The sequence below is a fragment of the Electrophorus electricus genome, chromosome 16 (assembly GCF_041902795.1).
Source record: "Electrophorus electricus isolate QZ-2024a chromosome 16, ASM4190279v1, whole genome shotgun sequence".
Taxonomy (NCBI): Eukaryota; Metazoa; Chordata; class Actinopteri; order Gymnotiformes; family Gymnotidae; genus Electrophorus; species Electrophorus electricus.
This window is the reverse complement of record NC_137512.1, coordinates 2,152,918-2,170,937: the sequence shown is the minus strand read 5'-3', so window position 1 is coordinate 2,170,937 and position 18,020 is coordinate 2,152,918. Positions and strand designations below refer to the sequence as shown.

The 18,020-nt window shown below is 42.3% G+C and overlaps 1 protein-coding gene across 1 annotated transcript; it reads left to right on the top strand.

Moving 5' to 3' along the window:
* The first annotated feature begins 11,145 nt into the window (after positions 1–11,145).
* On the top strand, positions 11,146–16,479 carry adrb2a (adrenoceptor beta 2, surface a). The gene is made up of 2 exons (XM_027025741.3): positions 11,146–11,382; positions 11,602–16,479. Exons 1-2 carry the CDS (start codon positions 11,377–11,379, stop codon positions 12,835–12,837), a joined length of 1,242 nt encoding a protein of 413 aa, XP_026881542.3. The 5' UTR covers positions 11,146–11,376; the 3' UTR covers positions 12,838–16,479.
* The last annotated feature ends 1,541 nt before the right edge of the window (positions 16,480–18,020 follow it).

Genomic DNA, 18,020 nt, shown 5'->3' with positions numbered 1-18,020 from the left:
GGCAGGCAGGCAGGCAGGCAGGCAGACAGACAGGCAGACAGGCAGGCAGACAGGCAGGCAGGCAGGCAGGCAGGCAGACAGACAGGCAGTGCTGGGGCTGGTGGAACTGCTAAAGCTGCTAAATTGCTAAATGTCAAGAGCAGAACCTTGCACTTAGACCTTCCCCTCCCCTCCAGCTTTCATTGTGGTAACACTTAGCATAATAATGGACTTAGCTGGATTGTTTACCATGCAATTGACATTTCTCAACAATTTGAACATGAATAAAATAAACTTATGTTCATTGCATAAGTATTCACCCCCACCCCCCAGATCAATACTTGGTCGCACCACCTTTTGCTGCAGTTACAGCTGCAAGTCTTTTAGGACACATTTCAATCATCTTTGCACATCTGGATCTTGTCATTTTTGCCCATTCTTCCTGGAGCAATTGTTAGAGTTTTGCAGATTGGTTTGTGGATCATTGGCAAATGGTCATTTTCAACCCTTGCCAAAGATTCTCAGTCAGAATGAAGTCTGGGCTTTGACTTTGCCACTAAAACATTGAGGTTCTTGCTGTTGACCCATTCCTTTGTAGCTTTAACGGTATGCTAACAGTTCTTGTCTTGTTGCATGGTGAACCACCATCCTCTTGCAGACTGGAACAGGGTTTCTTCATGGAGTTACCTGTATTTGGCTCCAGTTGGTCAGGACGTGCTAATGAAAACCATTCCAAGAGCTAGATGCTGCTACTGCCATGCTTGGCACTGGAGGTGCAGTTCTCAGTATGGTGAGCAGTGTTTGACTGGGACTACAGGCAGCAGTTTACAACAAGGCTGTTAGAGGAGACCACCTTTCCAGAGATTTGCTGAGCCTCTGTGATGCCTTGAAAGTTTACCCCAAACAATTCCCATTGACTTTTCCTATAAAGTCAAGCTTTGTGCGATGTCCAGGACATAGTTGGCCTACATATAGCTTTTCCCATTAGAGCTGCAGATCTCTTCAGCTCCTTTAGAGCAACCTTCAGCCTTTTGGTTGTTTCTTTGATAACTGCTTTCCTTTACTGGTCACTTCTGATGGATGGCTTTGTCGAGGCAGGGTTTTGGCTTTGGCATATCCCTTTCCATTTCATAATAATGGATGTAATGGCGCTTCATGGAAGCTTGCAATTTTGGGATTTCTTTTTTATGATCGATACTTTTCTACAGTTTTTCCTAGGCATGGTCTTCATGATGTTTGCGCAGGCATGCTGTCAAACTCTGGTTCCGCCTATCACAAGGTGTATTTATAGTGAGATCATATGACTGCACAGACGTGGACTCTATTCAAATAATTAGGAGGTATCTGAAGGCAGTTGGTTGCACCAGAACTAAATTAGATCTTTTTACAGCAATGGGAGAGAATACTTATGCAATCACAATTTTTATGTTTTTAATATGTGAATAATTTTGAAACCTATAGTGGTTTTCCTCATACTTCAATAAATACTATGGACCATGTTGGGTAGATTCATGACGTATAATTACCATTCATTTCAATTCCAAATCGTAATGTAACAAAATGTTCAAGGGGGAGAACACATATGCAAGGTGTTGCGAGAACTCTGTCAGGCCATGGGTTAGCGAGTCAATACTCATCCAAGTCCATTCCCTCCTAATGCACTTTCAAAGAACCGGTGCGAAAGCGGGGATGGAAGCAAGGCCCTATGGGGGCCGGTTGTTTGTGGATTAGACAGATCGGGATGTTCCCTGCTGTTGGCGTGCCTCACTGTGCTGCAGCCCTGCTGGCATCCCTGGACACTGACTGCAGGGTTCAAGCCTGGCTATCTAACGGCTTCTCCTTTTCTTGATGTTCCCCGTGACCCTCAGCAGGACTGACCCTTCCATTCACAGGCGGCCCGAATGACTAAGGGCCCATCAACAGACTGGGGAGAAGTGTAAAGAGATCAGAGAGGGAAAGAGGGATGTGGGAATGCAATTTTTTTTATTGGTTTACCTTAAGCTTGTACATATTGGTGTTTCTGCAAGGACATAGTGTTGCAAATGTTCCTGCTTTCTACTGAAGATGATGCATAAAGATCTGGTTGCTCACTCCTGTGATCACTACAGCTAAGAGTGATAGTGACCCACTGTTTCCCTCAGATTCCAGATACTGGATCAATAGCATAAACGTGTTTACCATTATTGCACAATCGGGAGTGTGGATAAGATATGGACATGAACCTTCAACTAAACCTTTCAGCTTTCAAAGTTCAATGATATGCATTTTTTTTTTGTATGTGATAGGTTTGCATTCTTAGCATTCAAAAGAGAGAGCAGCTGAATTCCTTGGTCAAAGGACCTTTTTTTACATGGTGAATAGAAAGGTGACTGATTATCACTGTTAATACAGCCTTTGGGTCATGTGACTGCCCGATATAAGTAAGACAGCTGAGACTCTGAGAGCAGACATATGCAATACACTCATGTTGTTCTTAGCGAGGCAAGCAGACCTGATCCACCAAGCAGTGTGTATGTGTAGGCAACACATCCAGCAGTGTGCATGCATAGGTAACACTCTGCTTTTGAAAGACCTCAGCTGAAATCATACCATGTGCCCCGTATCCTGAGCACATCTAAAGATGCCTCGGCTGTGCAATAAAGCAAAATTACATTCATCACATTGCTTAAAAATGCAGGTAGAACGTGCATTGTTTACCTAAATAGAGTTGGTAGCCAGTAGTGAAAACATGAACCCAGGATGACAAATTTCATTCCCTCTCTCCTTCCTCACTGCCTGTGCAGCACTGGAGACCAGCCAGTGCTAACAAGATGCCACAGCAGACAGGCCTCAGAAAACAGGACTTTAGGTCCTACTCTCTCATCTGACACTTCAGGACGGCATAGTGGTCAGAGGAGTTCCCACGTGAGCTTATGAAGCGCCTAAGATTCACGTCATGTGCCCTCCTTTAAACTAGCCAAGCAGAGGGGCAGAAGGAACTGCAGATAAAAATGGATTCAACGCAGAAGGAAATGTTCCAGGAAGGCTAGTAACCGTGAATGACGTCAGTTCTTGTGCTGCCCGTTCTGCATGGCTGCTTTTAGAGTCAAATCTTTTGAGCTGTATCTCAGGCTGTTATGTTTACCTCTTGGTACTTGCTACTTCATAAAAGCATCTATCGCACAGTTTAGCTCACGGTCAGTCCCAAAACTGTTACACCAATAAGCCACTATGCCATTATCCTTGTGGTTTTGATCTTATTAGGCTGAATCCTAACATAAGGTTGAATGCTTCATTAATACAAACCATCACTTTAATCCAGCATAATTCAATTTATCTGAGTGCTTGGTATTCTAAAAGTAGAGCATTTCAAAAGCCAGACCAAAAACCAGTCCGTAGATTTTATGGAAAGCACATAATCTGTAATGGGTCCAGTTATGTGATGTATTGTCATTTCTGCTTAAGGATCCATGTCATACAATCAATCAACACAGCATCCATCTCCTGGAGATACTCTGCATTAAGATGTGTATTGTGTATGCATCTAAACATGTAACATTACATATTATAAACACATTTTAAAATGAAGAATAAAAATGAGTAACAATTGCTGGATCCCATGCAGTAACTTATGACATGTGCATCTTTGTCAAAACATCCTTCCTATCCAGCAGTCTCATTATGAGGACAGTAAATAAATATCACACTTAAAGCCTTCCCAGAGAAATAAATGCCAAGGAGCAGGGATTAGAAAACATGTATTGAAGAAAGTGCCCAGGCTATCTGATAATCCTTCCTCGTCTTAGTCGATGCGAGTCATTCTTTTCCCGTGGGTCACAGCTCAGCTCCGGATTCTCAGACCAATCCTAGTTTAGACGGCAATACCATTCTAGCGCAATGACTGACAGCTATCAGACTGCCAATACGATACTTCCTCGTCCTGTCTGCACTGTAAAACAGGCTGAAGGATGAAGGGTCAGGACATTCTCTAGATCTGTTCTGGTTAGGAATGTAGAAAAGTACACTACTGCAACGGGATTTTTAAGCAAGAGCTCTGAATCACCTATGCACTGCACGCCCATCACTTCCTCATCCTAGGAAAGCTAAGTCTCTTTCAAAGCTCTCTTTCTCTCTCTCTCTCTCCCTCTCTCTCCCTCTCTCTCTCCCTCTCTCTCTCCCTCTCTCTCTGGTCTGCAGTGCATCACTTAACTGAGTCAAGTATCAGAGACAACATTACTTTCTGTTGTACGTTCAAACATTGTGACTATTTTCCATTTCTCACAGACTCCTTCACCCAGATAAGCTTCCAGAGGCCTGATGTCCTGTGTAAGCAATGAGCCAAAGAAATGATAAGGATTTGGAATAAAAGAAATGCCTTTTTTTGTAATGTGTCATCCACGTTTTTCTAGGTCAGAGAACAGTGTGAGTTTGATGGTGTACTTATTTACATCCTCCTGGAGACAGAGAGCCTGAAGATTGGGCCTTATTCTGCCTGGAGGTACAGCGATGCAGAATGGATATGAATGTGCTCTTGTGCTAAAGCTGCATGACAGCTGAGTCAATAAGTCAGAGCTGAAGTGCACTGAACCCTGCCTTTACATGCTCTCAGTGTGCGATGCTCACTCTATATCGGGAGTATTCTCCAAGTTCTAAAGGTGGGCATATCGGTTTGACCACTTTTATTGATGAAAAGTGTGGCATTTTAAATGGCATTTTAAACGCCGAACTTGTGGCAGTTTTAATCATGCCCGACTGCAGTCCAGTTGTTTCTCTTGAGTCTTACATCATGTGCATTTGCCACATAATAAATGTCTGTTGAGAAAGTAATGGTGCAGGTCATGTTCTATAGGCAGAAGGTCATGTGCACAAGTACTCAGACTCACACCACAGTGCCTGGATATTCTGTCCCACCTCACAAGAGCACGACTACGTAAAACACGGGTTCTCGGCTGTCTGTAAGCGTTGGAGAGCTGCTTGCAACCTAACTACAAAAACAGCCATGGAGTTAGTGGAAAGTTATGAAGTCACTGGAAAGTTATGGAGAAGGATGGAAGGAGAAGCCGGCGGGTGGAGAAGGGGTCAGGAGCAGGGCGTTAGGCGTCGGGCCGGCCGTGGAGGCTGGCGGAGGAAGGTGTCTGGGAGGCAGGATAGTTCCGAAGAAGGCGGTTCTGCCGTCTACCAACACACAGGAAACAGGAAACAACAGCATCAACGCCGCCGCCTTATTCCTGTACATTAGCTCCTGTGGAAACAGAAAAGAAATTTGGACGAGGCCTTCTCTCACACCGACGTCTGCTGATATTGTACAGCTCCCCCGTCCTCCCTGTGCTGTGTGTCATATTATAGCTACGGACCGCATGCATGCATATTGATTGAGACAGCGGGCACGCTGCTGATCAATGTGATCATAGGCAAACGCTTACCCAGTATCCAGCTCTGCGGAGGCGCAACGTTATGGCATGAATAATGAAATTCCAGAAAAGAGCTGAAGATGAGAGCCTGGAGGAGAGCAGCATGCATAATGTAAGCCATCAATAGCCCCTGCTCTCTTATGAAGCCCGTTGCTATCAGTGCAAATGTGTGGAGGTTATTCCACGCTCGTTCACGTTTACGTGTGACAAATATTGGCACAAAAGCGAAGCTGCTGGCAGCAGAGGCGAGCTCTATTATCACACGTCGCTTCCCAGGAAAGGCGGTGTTTAGAGCCGCTTATTTATTGATGTACCCATTTAGATTCTCACCATTCAGCTGAGATGGACCTACTATTGAAAACGCAGCTTCTCAGACAGACGTGAAGCACTAGTGCTGAGACTGAGAATCGTTCTCCTCTTCACCAGCATCTTTAATGGGAGTACTGATCAGAAATAAAGTTGCAGACCTTAACATATGTCACTATCAGACCTGTGTCAACTGTGGTGGCACATTGCTGTTAAAGGTTATTCCTGTAATATACATCTCTTTTTTTTTTTCTGTGCTAATAAGTTCAAGTCCACAGAAGATCACAGGAAGATGGATTTTACATAAAAATGTAATTATGTAATCTAGGAAAAGACAAGTTTCGGACATAAATGTTCAGTTTATTCCAGATGAAAATGAGTTTATATTGTTTTTCTTGTGCACATATGATTTATTGTGAACAGTTTCAAACTTGCGAAAAATGGCTTTACACCAAGCAAGCTCAGCTGTTGTACTAGGAAGGACCTTCCTAGAAAAGATTAACATAATCTGACTTGTTTGTTTACTTGACTTAAATCATCTGAGCAGGAACACCTACTTATGAGATGCTTGTAATCTATGGCAAACTGTTAAAGGATTCTGAAGGACCTGTAACACACTGCAGGTTACATAACTCTGTGCTCATAAAAGTAAACTTGTGGCATTGACGTACACAGGTTAACACAACAACGATTACATTTGGAGCTCATATGGTTATCACTCCCTCAACCTAATCACTACAGGCTCAGAGTAAGTGCAGGAGAGTGGGCGTGAGGGATTGCCTACACTTAACAAATGCTGTGACTTCAAGAGATACAGTCCAGACGAATATTACCCAGTTATCCTGCGCGAAAGCTGGAGGATATGGATTCATCCGGGTGTTTCTGAGCACACAAACACAGATCTTTCAGTGACAGAAAAGTTTATGCCTTCACATTCTCTTCCTGTGCTTGTTATGTCACTCGGGTTTCACCCATAATGTCTCTTTCACCACTTTAACTTCCTTCTTTAGGCCTGAGCCTTACTTTATACCAACAGGCTGCCCGTGGGATGGTATGCAATATGGCAAACATTTTTTTTAGAGCTTGTCAGAACTTGTTGCATCATGCATGTCCATCTTCAACTGACAGCTTCAGTGTCAGCTGAAGCCAAACCAACACTTGCTGCCTTTCTATACTCATTAAAGACCAAGACCTAAGCTTGTCAGGAATGTGTTTGTTTGACCTATATTCTTTTTTATTACTATTTTAAGATGAAATAACCCACATTCTCTCACTTTATTGAAATTAAGAATTTTAAAATAATAGGTAAATATTGTTAAAGTTTTAAAATGCTGTTTATTCCCGCAGTCCAGACATGCCCTATGTGGAATGTAAGATACAAGAACAGCCCATTTTGAAATTAATGTTGCCCTAATTCACAACAACAAACTCATTTACATATCTCTGCCTACAGCAGTTTAGCCCCACCCACTTACATTGCAGTTCTGAGGTGTGTTTCTGCATGGAGTGCTTTTTGAATGAGGCAAAATACAGGGCAGCTAATCAAACAAAGCTAATTAATCTTACATCCATCTTAAAGGCACAGTACCAAACAGCCTGTTTAATTCTAAGGGATAACGAGTGGTTGTAAAATGGTCCTCAGTTAATTATGACTTTTTTCAGAACATAAAGCCACACAAATGTTGTCAGGGAAAAAAAAAAGAAAATGTAGGATATGGGCCCTTTAATACGAGCATCTGTCAGCTGGAACTTTACAACCACCCGGGCCCGAAAAAATCTGCCACTCAGGGTTTTTTTTCAGGCATTGTGAACTCAGGCATGTAAGGACCAATCAAATGAGGGCGTTATGGAGTACTACTGAATTACACTCTGATTTAGGAATGCTGGCCTGTGAGGCATGGATTGAAACAGCTTTGAATTAGCCCACCAAATGCACCTGTAGCTTACAGCTCCAGGGACCTGCTGCGCGTAGGTGGGCAGGGATGTTATTCCATACTGAGGGTGTCTCAGTTACATCATTCTCATTTGTTCTCCTGCTGAAATCGCTGGGGGCTCTAATGCTGGTCACATCAGCATGCAGGAAAGCCACAGGAACCGATCACAGCCAAGGCATGCAGTCAGCAATGACTGCTGGGAGCGCAGAGAGCCACCACGTCATTCCATTGAACATGCTAACCCTGTCAATCTCAGCCAGAAGGATTCAGAAGGAATCTGAGAACACAGGACTAAGAACTAGGGAAGACTCTTTATTTCCAGTTTGTGAATGTCAGTCAGACCATTATGGCATTGATAGCTTTGGCAAAATAAAATAATTCTAGAAATAGCGAGAAAAACCGATAAGCATAACTGCAAGTCTCATGAAAACAGATTTTCACGAGACTTGCAGGGCAACTGCAGGTCACTGGTTTGGGTCAAAAATATAAAGAAATTCAAAGAGATTCAAGAAATTCAAACAGGGCATTTTCTTGAAGTGTATTTTCTTGGAGTGTGTTTTTGTGGAGTGTTTTTGTACAGTGTGTTTTCTTGGAGTGTGATTTCATGGAGCGTGTTTTTATGGAGTGTGTTTGCTACCACCCCATATTTTCCCTGATAGAGACCTTCCTTGTCCTGCTTTCTCTGGCTGTGTTTGTACTAACGTCGCTGGGAAACCATTCACTGGAGCTGTGATGTCCTCTTCCTTCTTCACACTGAAGCTACAATGCATCGGCAAATTACCTAACCACAAACACTCTAATAAACTAAGGAAAGCAATGAAAATATAGACAGGCTTCCATTGGCAAACATCACTGCCCAGAGAGGACAAGCTGTGCTCCCACTGCCACCTGGGATTGGTGGAGACAGAGCTGACTGGGTGTAGCAAATATGAATCAATTATTAGACCATTAAACTATAGGAACCTTCGCCACATCTCTCTTGAGTGTCTTGATTGAAGCAATAAAGAAAAACTGCATTACATATTAGATTTGTGGCTTCTTGTCACAGACTAAAAGAAAAGTTTTTTTTATTGGTCTTTATTGTGGATGTCTGTTAGATTCTTGTTTGTTTCTTTGGCTTTAATTTAACTTATGTGTCTTGTATGCTAATAAAGTGCTGCTGAATTGTACTGAAATGAACTGAGAGAAAGAGGGAAGGAGAAAAGGAGAAACAGAAGAAGAAGAAGAAGAAGAAGAAGAAGAAGAAGAAGAAGAAGAAGAAGAAGAAGAAGAAGAACAACAACAACAACAACAACAACAACCTCTTTCCAGATCCTGGAGGTCTTTGTGTGGGGCCACACAGTGTCCGTGCCAGCACCAACCCCACAACCGAGCCGACTCCACACACAGCACATCAGTCTGCCCATATCACAACCTTTTATTTGTCCCCTTTCCCCTGTGTTTTGCAGTAGCTCGCTGGCCAAGCCGACCAGAAGTGTACAACTGTGCTTTGGGCGGGAACATCAGAGAGATAAGCGGGAAATAAGTCCACTTTCCTCACAGTGCTGTCCACACATTCAGCGCAGAACTGAGGCGTATGATAACGGCACGGGCTGCAGCAGAAGAAGGCTGTTTGGCCTCACTGCATTGGTCCGATCCACAGGGAGCACAGCCAGCTCTGATAACGCTGGGAGCAACAGTGGCCAAACGCAGGCCGATGGCGACATGCCAAGAACATGCACCCTTACCAAGCAGAACACTCATTCCCACCAGGAACTCTGAAAGTCCAGACATATAAGATATCTATTCCTGTTCAGTTTACCTCTGCACTCATTTGAATATTTATTTTAAGACACTCTTTTGAAAATTTAAAGATGCATAGAACATATCATACCATAATACTTCAAATGAGCATGTTTCAAATGCAAATCCCGCTTATGCAAAACAAACACTGGACTGTACCGTAAAGGTTTTGTCTGATTCAAATTTATGCCTCTAATTATGCTGAAGCCAGATCATCTTACACTGAACATTTCAAAGCGAGCTAGGTGCTAACCACTTCAGCTCATTCATTGTGTGGTATTATCGAGATCGAAAGCAAGTAACTAGCCAACAAGGTAAGCCAAGCCAACTGCTAGCAAGCTCCAGGTCACTGACTAAATATATTAAGATGTTATAGCAAGCTTATTTACGCAGAGATTCCTTTTATTTTCCTGTCTGGGTCTCATTCAGAGAAATAGCCTTTGTTGTCATATAGATCTACAATATAAAATGCATCTTTGTCAAGCCATTTGTCACTTAGCAAAATTTACAGTTAATCAAGAAGCCATAATTGGGAAGCTAACTACCTCAGTTACCTCAGTACGTAAGTTGTCGTTTAGTTATTCCACTGACAAAAACTGGATAAAATCACATAGCATTGTTAGCCAGCTGCACAAAGATTCTTGATATTGTCTAAGGTTGGAGCACTTGTCCCAACTTGCCCAGGATCCTGTTAAATATTAAGATTACATTTGTCATTGCTAAGTACAAGGCAACGAATGCATTCTTTGCACATTCTTCTTCTTCAGAAGCTGGGGTCAGAGCATGAGGTCAGCCATTGTACGTCACCCTGGAGCTGAGAGGGTTAAGGGCCTTGCTCAAGGGTCCAACAGTAGCATCATTGCAGAGACACGATTTGAACAGACAACGTTCTTATTGGCAACTGAAAGTCCTGCTCTCTAGGCTACCACATCAGTTCTGGCTGTGAAATGGGCTAGCGTATGCTAATGTTAGGGTCATACATTTTAATCTGTTAAGACTTTAATGCAACAGCCCAGGATTTTTGGAATTGGTCTGCATTACAACTGTGTTTTGCTTACAGAGCAATAAAGTTTTATGCAGTTTCAGGAAGAGAGTTGGAAAATCAGTTAGATTCCATTAAAAAAAATTTTTTTAGTCAATGAGAACACAGGAATTCATGAATTCTATGGTTCCACAAAAAGCAGGTGAAATAAGTTATTTATTTTCTGTTAGTAGGATCTGGTAGATCTCTTATCAATAAGAGAGAGGTGTTTATTGATGCCAGTAATATAAAAAATATAAAGAAATCTTCCACTTGCATCAAATTCACTTTTCATGGCATATTTCTGCTTCACATAATATATTAAACAATTCAATTTTATTTAACTTATTTGATTTATTGGATACAGTAAAACTTGGGTACTAAAACTCTACATTTAGATGTGAAATTTTTCAGGACAATATAAGCTACAATTTCAAGTGTTATCACCTTCAGAGTGATAATGTCAAATATGATATATTAAAACTTGACAAAGTTGACACAAAATACATAGCATGAACTAACATAACCATACTAAAAATCCATTTGAAAGTCCAGATTAGAAGGGTTTTGTTTTGTTTTTTTGTCTGATTTCCTTTGTAGCTATGCAATCAGTCTGTTCAAATGCAGAACAGCCTTCACCTCTCACCAGGCATCTCATTGGCTACAGATCAGCTGTGATGTCATCACAGAACGTTATAAGGGCTCTCACAAAAAACCTACGAGCCACATTCAATGGGGGCGCAGCCCAGTGGAGCAACTGTGCTTGTGAAAGAGAGGAAAAGAACGAGAAAGAGCAACAGAGTGCAAATTACCGAGAAAGAGAGAGAAAGAAGAAACAGGCAGAGAGATAAAGAGCTGGAGCATGTAAGCCCATATTAGGGGGACCTCTTTAAGGACTTCTGCAAAGTGAGAGTTTTCTTAGTTTGAATGGGAAAAGATAAAGGTGGAACATGGGACTTTATTTATGAAGGTTTGTGAATGATTTACTTTTGATCTGTTAACCTTGTTTTTCTTTCTATGTGTTTGGCTTTCTATGTGTTAGGGTCTCATTCTTGTTTGCTATTTTAAATGTTTTATCCATAAATGTAGTTCTTTATTTCATTCATTTATCTTTTGTATTTTCTTCCTTCCTCCCTCTCTCTCTCTCTCTCTCTCTCTCTCTCTCTCTCTCTCTCTCTCACTCTGTCAGCTCATGGAAACCACACAGACCCCTGTTTCTATGAACTCTTCTGCACTGGTGAACATTACCGGCTCACCCACCTACCCTGAGCTACACATGGTCCTGTTGGGCATCGCCATGTCCATACTGGTCCTGGCCATCGTCTTTGGCAATGTGCTGGTGATCTTAGCCATAGCCCGTTTTCAGAGGCTTCAGAATGTCACCAACTGCTTCATCATGTCACTGGCCTGCGCCGACCTGATCATGGGACTGGTGGTAGTGCCCTTTGGTGCCATCTACATCGTTCGCAACACGTGGCACTTCAAAAGGTTCTGGTGTGACTTCTGGACTGCCACTGATGTGCTCTGTGTGACAGCCAGCATTGATACGCTCTGTGTGATCGCCCTGGACCGGTACTTGGCCATCACGTCGCCTTTCCGTTACCAGTCCCTGCTGACCAAGTGCAAGGCTCGAGTCGTGGTTCTGCTAGTGTGGACTATAGGCGGGCTCATCTCCTATCTGCCCATTTATTTGCAGTGGTGGATCTCTGATGACATCGTGGCAGAGCGGTGCTATAACAACACCACCTGCTGCGAGTTCCACACCAACCGCACCTACGCCATCACCTCCTCCATCATCTCCTTCTACATCCCCCTGGTGATCATGGTGTTCGTCTACAGCCGCGTCTTCCAGGAGGCCAGGAAGCAGCTGAAGAAAATAGTGAAGACCGAAGGCCGCTTCCACCACGATGGCGGACAGCAGGATATGTGCAGCAGAACTAGAGCAGATGGCGGCGAGACCCGGGTCACCAAAAAGCCCAAGTTCTGCCTGAAGGAGCACAAGGCTCTAAAGACTCTGGGCATCATCATGGGCATCTTCACCCTCTGCTGGCTCCCGTTCTTTGTGCTCAACGTGGTGGTGAGTGTCCGCGAGGTGGAGGACATAAAGGTGCTTTTCCGAATCCTAAACTGGATCGGATATGCCAACTCGGCCTTCAACCCGCTCATCTACTGCAGAAGCCCAGAATTCCGCTACGCCTTTAAGGAGATCCTGGGCATGAACAGGGCACACCAACCCAACAAGAAGCCGTGCAACAGGTGCGGGTACAGCGGGCACAGCTGGCAGAGTGAACAGCAGGCACGGAGCAAGTGCTGCTCGGAAGACAGTGACCTGGCTCATGGGAAACCAGAGAAAAAGGAATGCGTGTCCACGGACCGGACCGACTCAAACGGAAACTGCAGTACATCCATCACAAACGTACCGTGAGTCACCTTTAAAAGCCCCAACACATTCCACTGAATCTGCTTTGCTAAATGTCCAAGGCAAATACAAGGCTCCACATCAACAGGTCCTCCTGGTGAGTGGACATGGGGCGAGGGTGGAGCCGGAGACATTTCAGGGTGGAGAGTCTACACCTTTTCAGTTTTAGGTTTTTCAAATTTTTTCTTCTATCATCTACCTCACTGAATATTTCTCTCCTGTTTTCATATGTTGTGTTTTATTGTTTGTGTTACACTATTCCACGACATAAATCAAGAGAAGAGCAGAGGGAGCCGAGTCTGGTATCCAGTGTGCATAAATGATAATAATAATAATAATAATAATAATAATAACAATAATAGGCTTTATGTGGTCAAACAGATATTAGTGGTTAGGGATGTCGTCCACAGGCTGTTGCTGTCTTTAACCCTTCTGTAGCTCCTCCTTATTGAGTCACATTCTATGGAAGTCTGCAGAATAAGCAAATGTATTAAGCAGCTCATCATTTTTGCTTTATTTTTCATTTTGAAATATTTCAAAGGAAACAGTCTGTTGTAGAGTACTGTTGGGTTTTTTGTTGTTGTTTGTTTGTTTGTTTGTTGTTTATTATCTGCTGTTGTTTGACTAAAGAAGCATTTTGAATACCAAACTGATCTTTCATTGCTCATAAGTGATATGAGGACCAGCTGATCCAGAATCAGCCCTTAAGCAAACCCTGGGTCAGTCCTCAAGCAGACCTGGAGTCAGCCCATAAGATGACCTGGGGTCATGCAATAAGCTTAAGGCCAATGCCTGTGTCTTACCAACAAAACATTTTTCAGCTCTCAAATACAGTGCAGTAGTAACTGGTCACTGATACAAGATTTTACTTTGTACTCCAGTCTGTAGTTTTTCAATAAAAAACACATCTGTGAGGGTAAAGTACAAAATGTCCTCTTTTATTGGAAAGATATATATATATATATATATATATATATATATATATATATATATAAAATTTTAATTTATTTATTAATGTTCCCTCCTTTAAAGGGTTCAAAGTAATAATGCAAAGTAAAAAAAAAACTGGTATGTTTGGTACTTGGTTGCAAAATCTATTGAGTAGATTATCTGTGTGTGTTATATCTGGTAATATAGCCATCATCCCTGCCTTTGTCAGCAGTGTTCTGTTTGCTTGTTTGCTTGCTTGTTTGTCCTTCAATATTATTTTCAGAAAGGCAAATGCTCAGTGTGTTTTTAGTTACTTGACTAAATTAGCCACTTACAAACCCTGCACATTTTGCCCCTGAAAAAACTCCAGATTACCTTTCAGAACGATGCCTTGGCTCAGCATAATGCCTAATGGTGAAAGCATCCTCCTTTGGGTTTTGATGCATTTGGTCAGTTAATATTCTCCTTTAGACTAGCTTTGACCAGCCACTTGGCACTCAGATCATTAGAAAAATACAATTGGGTGAGTTCCACGCCTGCTCACTCAGCTGTGGTTTACAGAGAAGATGCTGTTCTTTCGGCATGGAGTCTCTCCGTCTTTTGACACTTCTTTCATATGTCCAAGATACAGGCTAATCCTCATCTCATCTGTCCATCACATGTTCTACCAAAACTCGACAGACTTTTCTTTGTTCTTTTTTTTTGCAAGCCGTGACTTGGCCTTGTTAATCTTGAGGTTTAAAAGTCTAGTGTAATTCCCTTTCATGTTGGGTTATTCTTGCATTTATTGTAGTCTCTGACACTGTGTCTACATACTCTCTGTTCAAGTGAGTCTCCACTTTCTTGTGTGCTCCTTTAAAATGGGAGGTCTGTGTATAGAGTGTAATACCTACACGCGTCACCTAATGTGGATGTACATACCCTGATAGTCTGCACTTTAGCCTCACTGTCGTTATTTCAAATCCCATGTGGAAAGGCAAAACAGAAGTGAAACTGTACCATAGTTCAACTACTTATGGACACCACTATGTCTACAGTTACTGCTTACATCTGCTGTTACTGCTCAGATACTGTCTGGTTCTTTCCTTCAGCTCCAGGCTGCTTTTCAACCTCTTGGTGGGCACAAGTATAGCAGCTGCCAAAACTGGACTGCGTCCCCCAGGGGAATGTTCTTGGACCTTCCGCAGCTGAGTAAGGTCCAACAAAACAACGTATAAATACCCAAAATTGTGTGTTTATCTAATGGCCAAAAACGTTATTGGGGACAGATTATTGAATTAGGACGTCCTGAGTTCCTATCTTCAGGTGATGTGTTTAACAAATGCAGATGGAGCACTGCAGAACTCCCACCGTATAGCCCAGATTCCCATAATGTCTAACTCGGTGTTCTGTACATGATAAAAAAAAAAGGTGTATTTGTGTGGATATTTACAGTCTTTGTGGGCTTTTAAACTGTGCATGTCTCTCAGTTGTGGTGAGGCCAATGAGCAGTGTTGAAACTGTGAACCTTGTCCTTTTAAAAAAAAAAAACCTCCGTACTGTATTGTAGTTTGTGTGACAGTAGTTCGTTTGATCTTTTTGCTCTCTTGTGATGAAGTAGTACCTATCGTCCTGCAAATAGCTTAACGCCAAAATGTTGTGAAAAATTTGTTACTTGTCTTTAATGGGATGTAATTGTGTATATTAACCGGGACTGAGGTTAATGGTCCATTCCTCTGGAGACCGCACTGTACCACTGAGAGTGTGCATGACGCATATGATAAATGCAGATGTGTGCTGGCGTTATTTCGGAGAGTGAATGAGGCAGCTTACACTGCACCCTTCTGGCAGTGTTGCAGTTTACAGATACGTCATGGCAGCAGCTCACATTATGTCTGCCCCATAATGGCCTGTGTCATATCTTTAATGAAGTATAACCTGTAATCATTGCCATAGCTTTGGAAACAGAGTAGAATATTTAGTTAGAACTCATAAACTATGCATTTTTGCATCCTAAACAGTCAAGTAGAAAAACAAGCTGCTGATATACATCCATATACAGACGTTTTGGCCAGTGAGACGAAATCATGAAGCCCTTATTTGATCAAAGCTTTAAGAAGTTGGTCAGATTCCAAATTTATTCCACCTTTTAAAAGTAAATCGGCCTTATTTGGTTATTTCTATGGGATGTAAAGTAATGGAGAATTGATGAAATTATGTAAAAACTGCATACAAAAATAAATAAACCTTTATGAAGAGTAGTGTTATAGTGAGATACAGCTACTGGTGCTTTTGTCTAAATTCTCCATCTTCTCCTGCTCTCCTGTGTGTACACACGAGCCCCTAGACCAGAGTACATGACAGCATAACCAGGACTCAGTAAAGTGTCATGCACGCTGTTCTAAACTCCATCTTCAGCAGAGCCAGCCCTGAACTTCAATTCACGTGTCTATAGCTTAGTTTGTCTGAAGGGCATGAAGATAACAGAGTACAGTTTGACCCTCTCACTACTTCCTGAAAACCTTCCAAACCAGCTTAATTCATGGCATATGTACCATATTTAAGGTTGTACCAGTTCAATGTTTACTTGTGTTTCTCATTTGAGATCTTTTCACGCAAGACTTATCACTGTCTTTTTTTTTAATTGAATATGTTCAAAAATGTTTGTTGTATAGTATAATATTTATGACATATGTGTTACAACATTTGACTTCAATAATAAATAATGTATTTAAGGCATTCCATGAAGCAGAAAGTCTTTTGTCTGGGTGGATAAATAATTTCTGTGAACACTCGCCAACTTTGTGATGGAGCAAAATGAGGACATTCTACAGCTGTTTCTTTTTCAGCATAGCCATGTCTGTATAGCGCTATGACAAGGTATTTGAAATGGAGTCCTCACACCTTGCGAGGTGTTAGGTTAAATTTGCATACCAAACGTTCCATCTCTCAGAACATTCCCCACTACAGAGTGTTTGCCGCTCCACGCGCGAGTCAGTCAGCACATGTCTGCTTCGTCGCTCCATCTGTCTCAAATCGAAAAATACCACCCCACCCCCCCCACGCCTCCAAGAGTTGGTCTGCACTGCTAGCATTAGGTTATTTCAGTACAGGAAAGAGAGCCAACGCCATGTGACTGGAATGGGCTGTGATAATATAAAATACTTCCATCCCACGCTGAACCATAGCAAAGCCCTGGATTCCATCAACGCTCTTTCTCATTCACCTCAGCCTTCGTGTTTTATCACTGCAGCCTAGATCCAGTAAAGCAGATGCCATATAAATGTCCAGAGAACTAGCTGAAGGCAGCAGGTTTTGCTTTAGAAACAGAATTTGCTCTTCTTAGGAGGAGAGAGGTGCAATTCTACTAAGGCACAAACTGATACAATAATGATCTTGTGACCTTTTAGGAATGAATGTAAAATATTTATCTCGATTCATTGATTCCCATGCACAAACAACATCATTAATCTGAATGAAAGGCAAATTAAAGTGTAAATAAGTCATCAGATTATTAGGCATTAAGATGGGTGCATAGCACTGGGAAATATATCAAAAGTATAATAGTTTAATATTGTGTTAAATAATCTCCCACTTTATCCTGTACTCTAAGCTGTTTCAAATACAACAGCCCCACCTTAGAGCAAGGCAGCTTCAAGCTAAGCCTCCTGCTGAAGAAGGGAGGACTCTCAGAACAAAGTAAACAGTGTTGACTTAAGTTTAAAAGCACTGAAGTGCCCGTGTTAAATGGGAGATTAGGAAAGAAAGGCAGAACTGTCTAGGCCACTGGACACTTCAGCTAGAAAAACTTGGCTCCAAAGCTGACCACGTACCCCAAAAATAAATCAATAAATAAACTAAGGTAGAAATACTGAGAAGTAGAATGGAAGACCAGTGAGCTATAGTCTATAGAGGAAGACCAGTGAGCTCTACTCTGTAGAGGAAAACCAGTGAGTTCTACTCTGTAGAGGAAGACCAGTGAGCTCTATTCTGTAGAGGAAGACCAGTGAGCGCTACTCTGTAGAGGAAGACCAGTGAGCTCTACTCTGTAGAGGAAGACCACTGAGCTCTACTCTGTAGAGGAAGACCAGTGAGCGCTACTCTGTAAAGGAAGACCAGTGAGCTCTACTCTGTAGAGGAAGACCACTGAGCTCTATTCTGTAGAGGAAGACCAGTGAGCTCTTCTCTGTAGAGGAAGACCAGTGAGCTCTACTCTGTAGAGGAAGACCAGTGAACGCTACTCTGTAGAGTAAGACCAGTGAGCTCTATTCTGTAGAGGA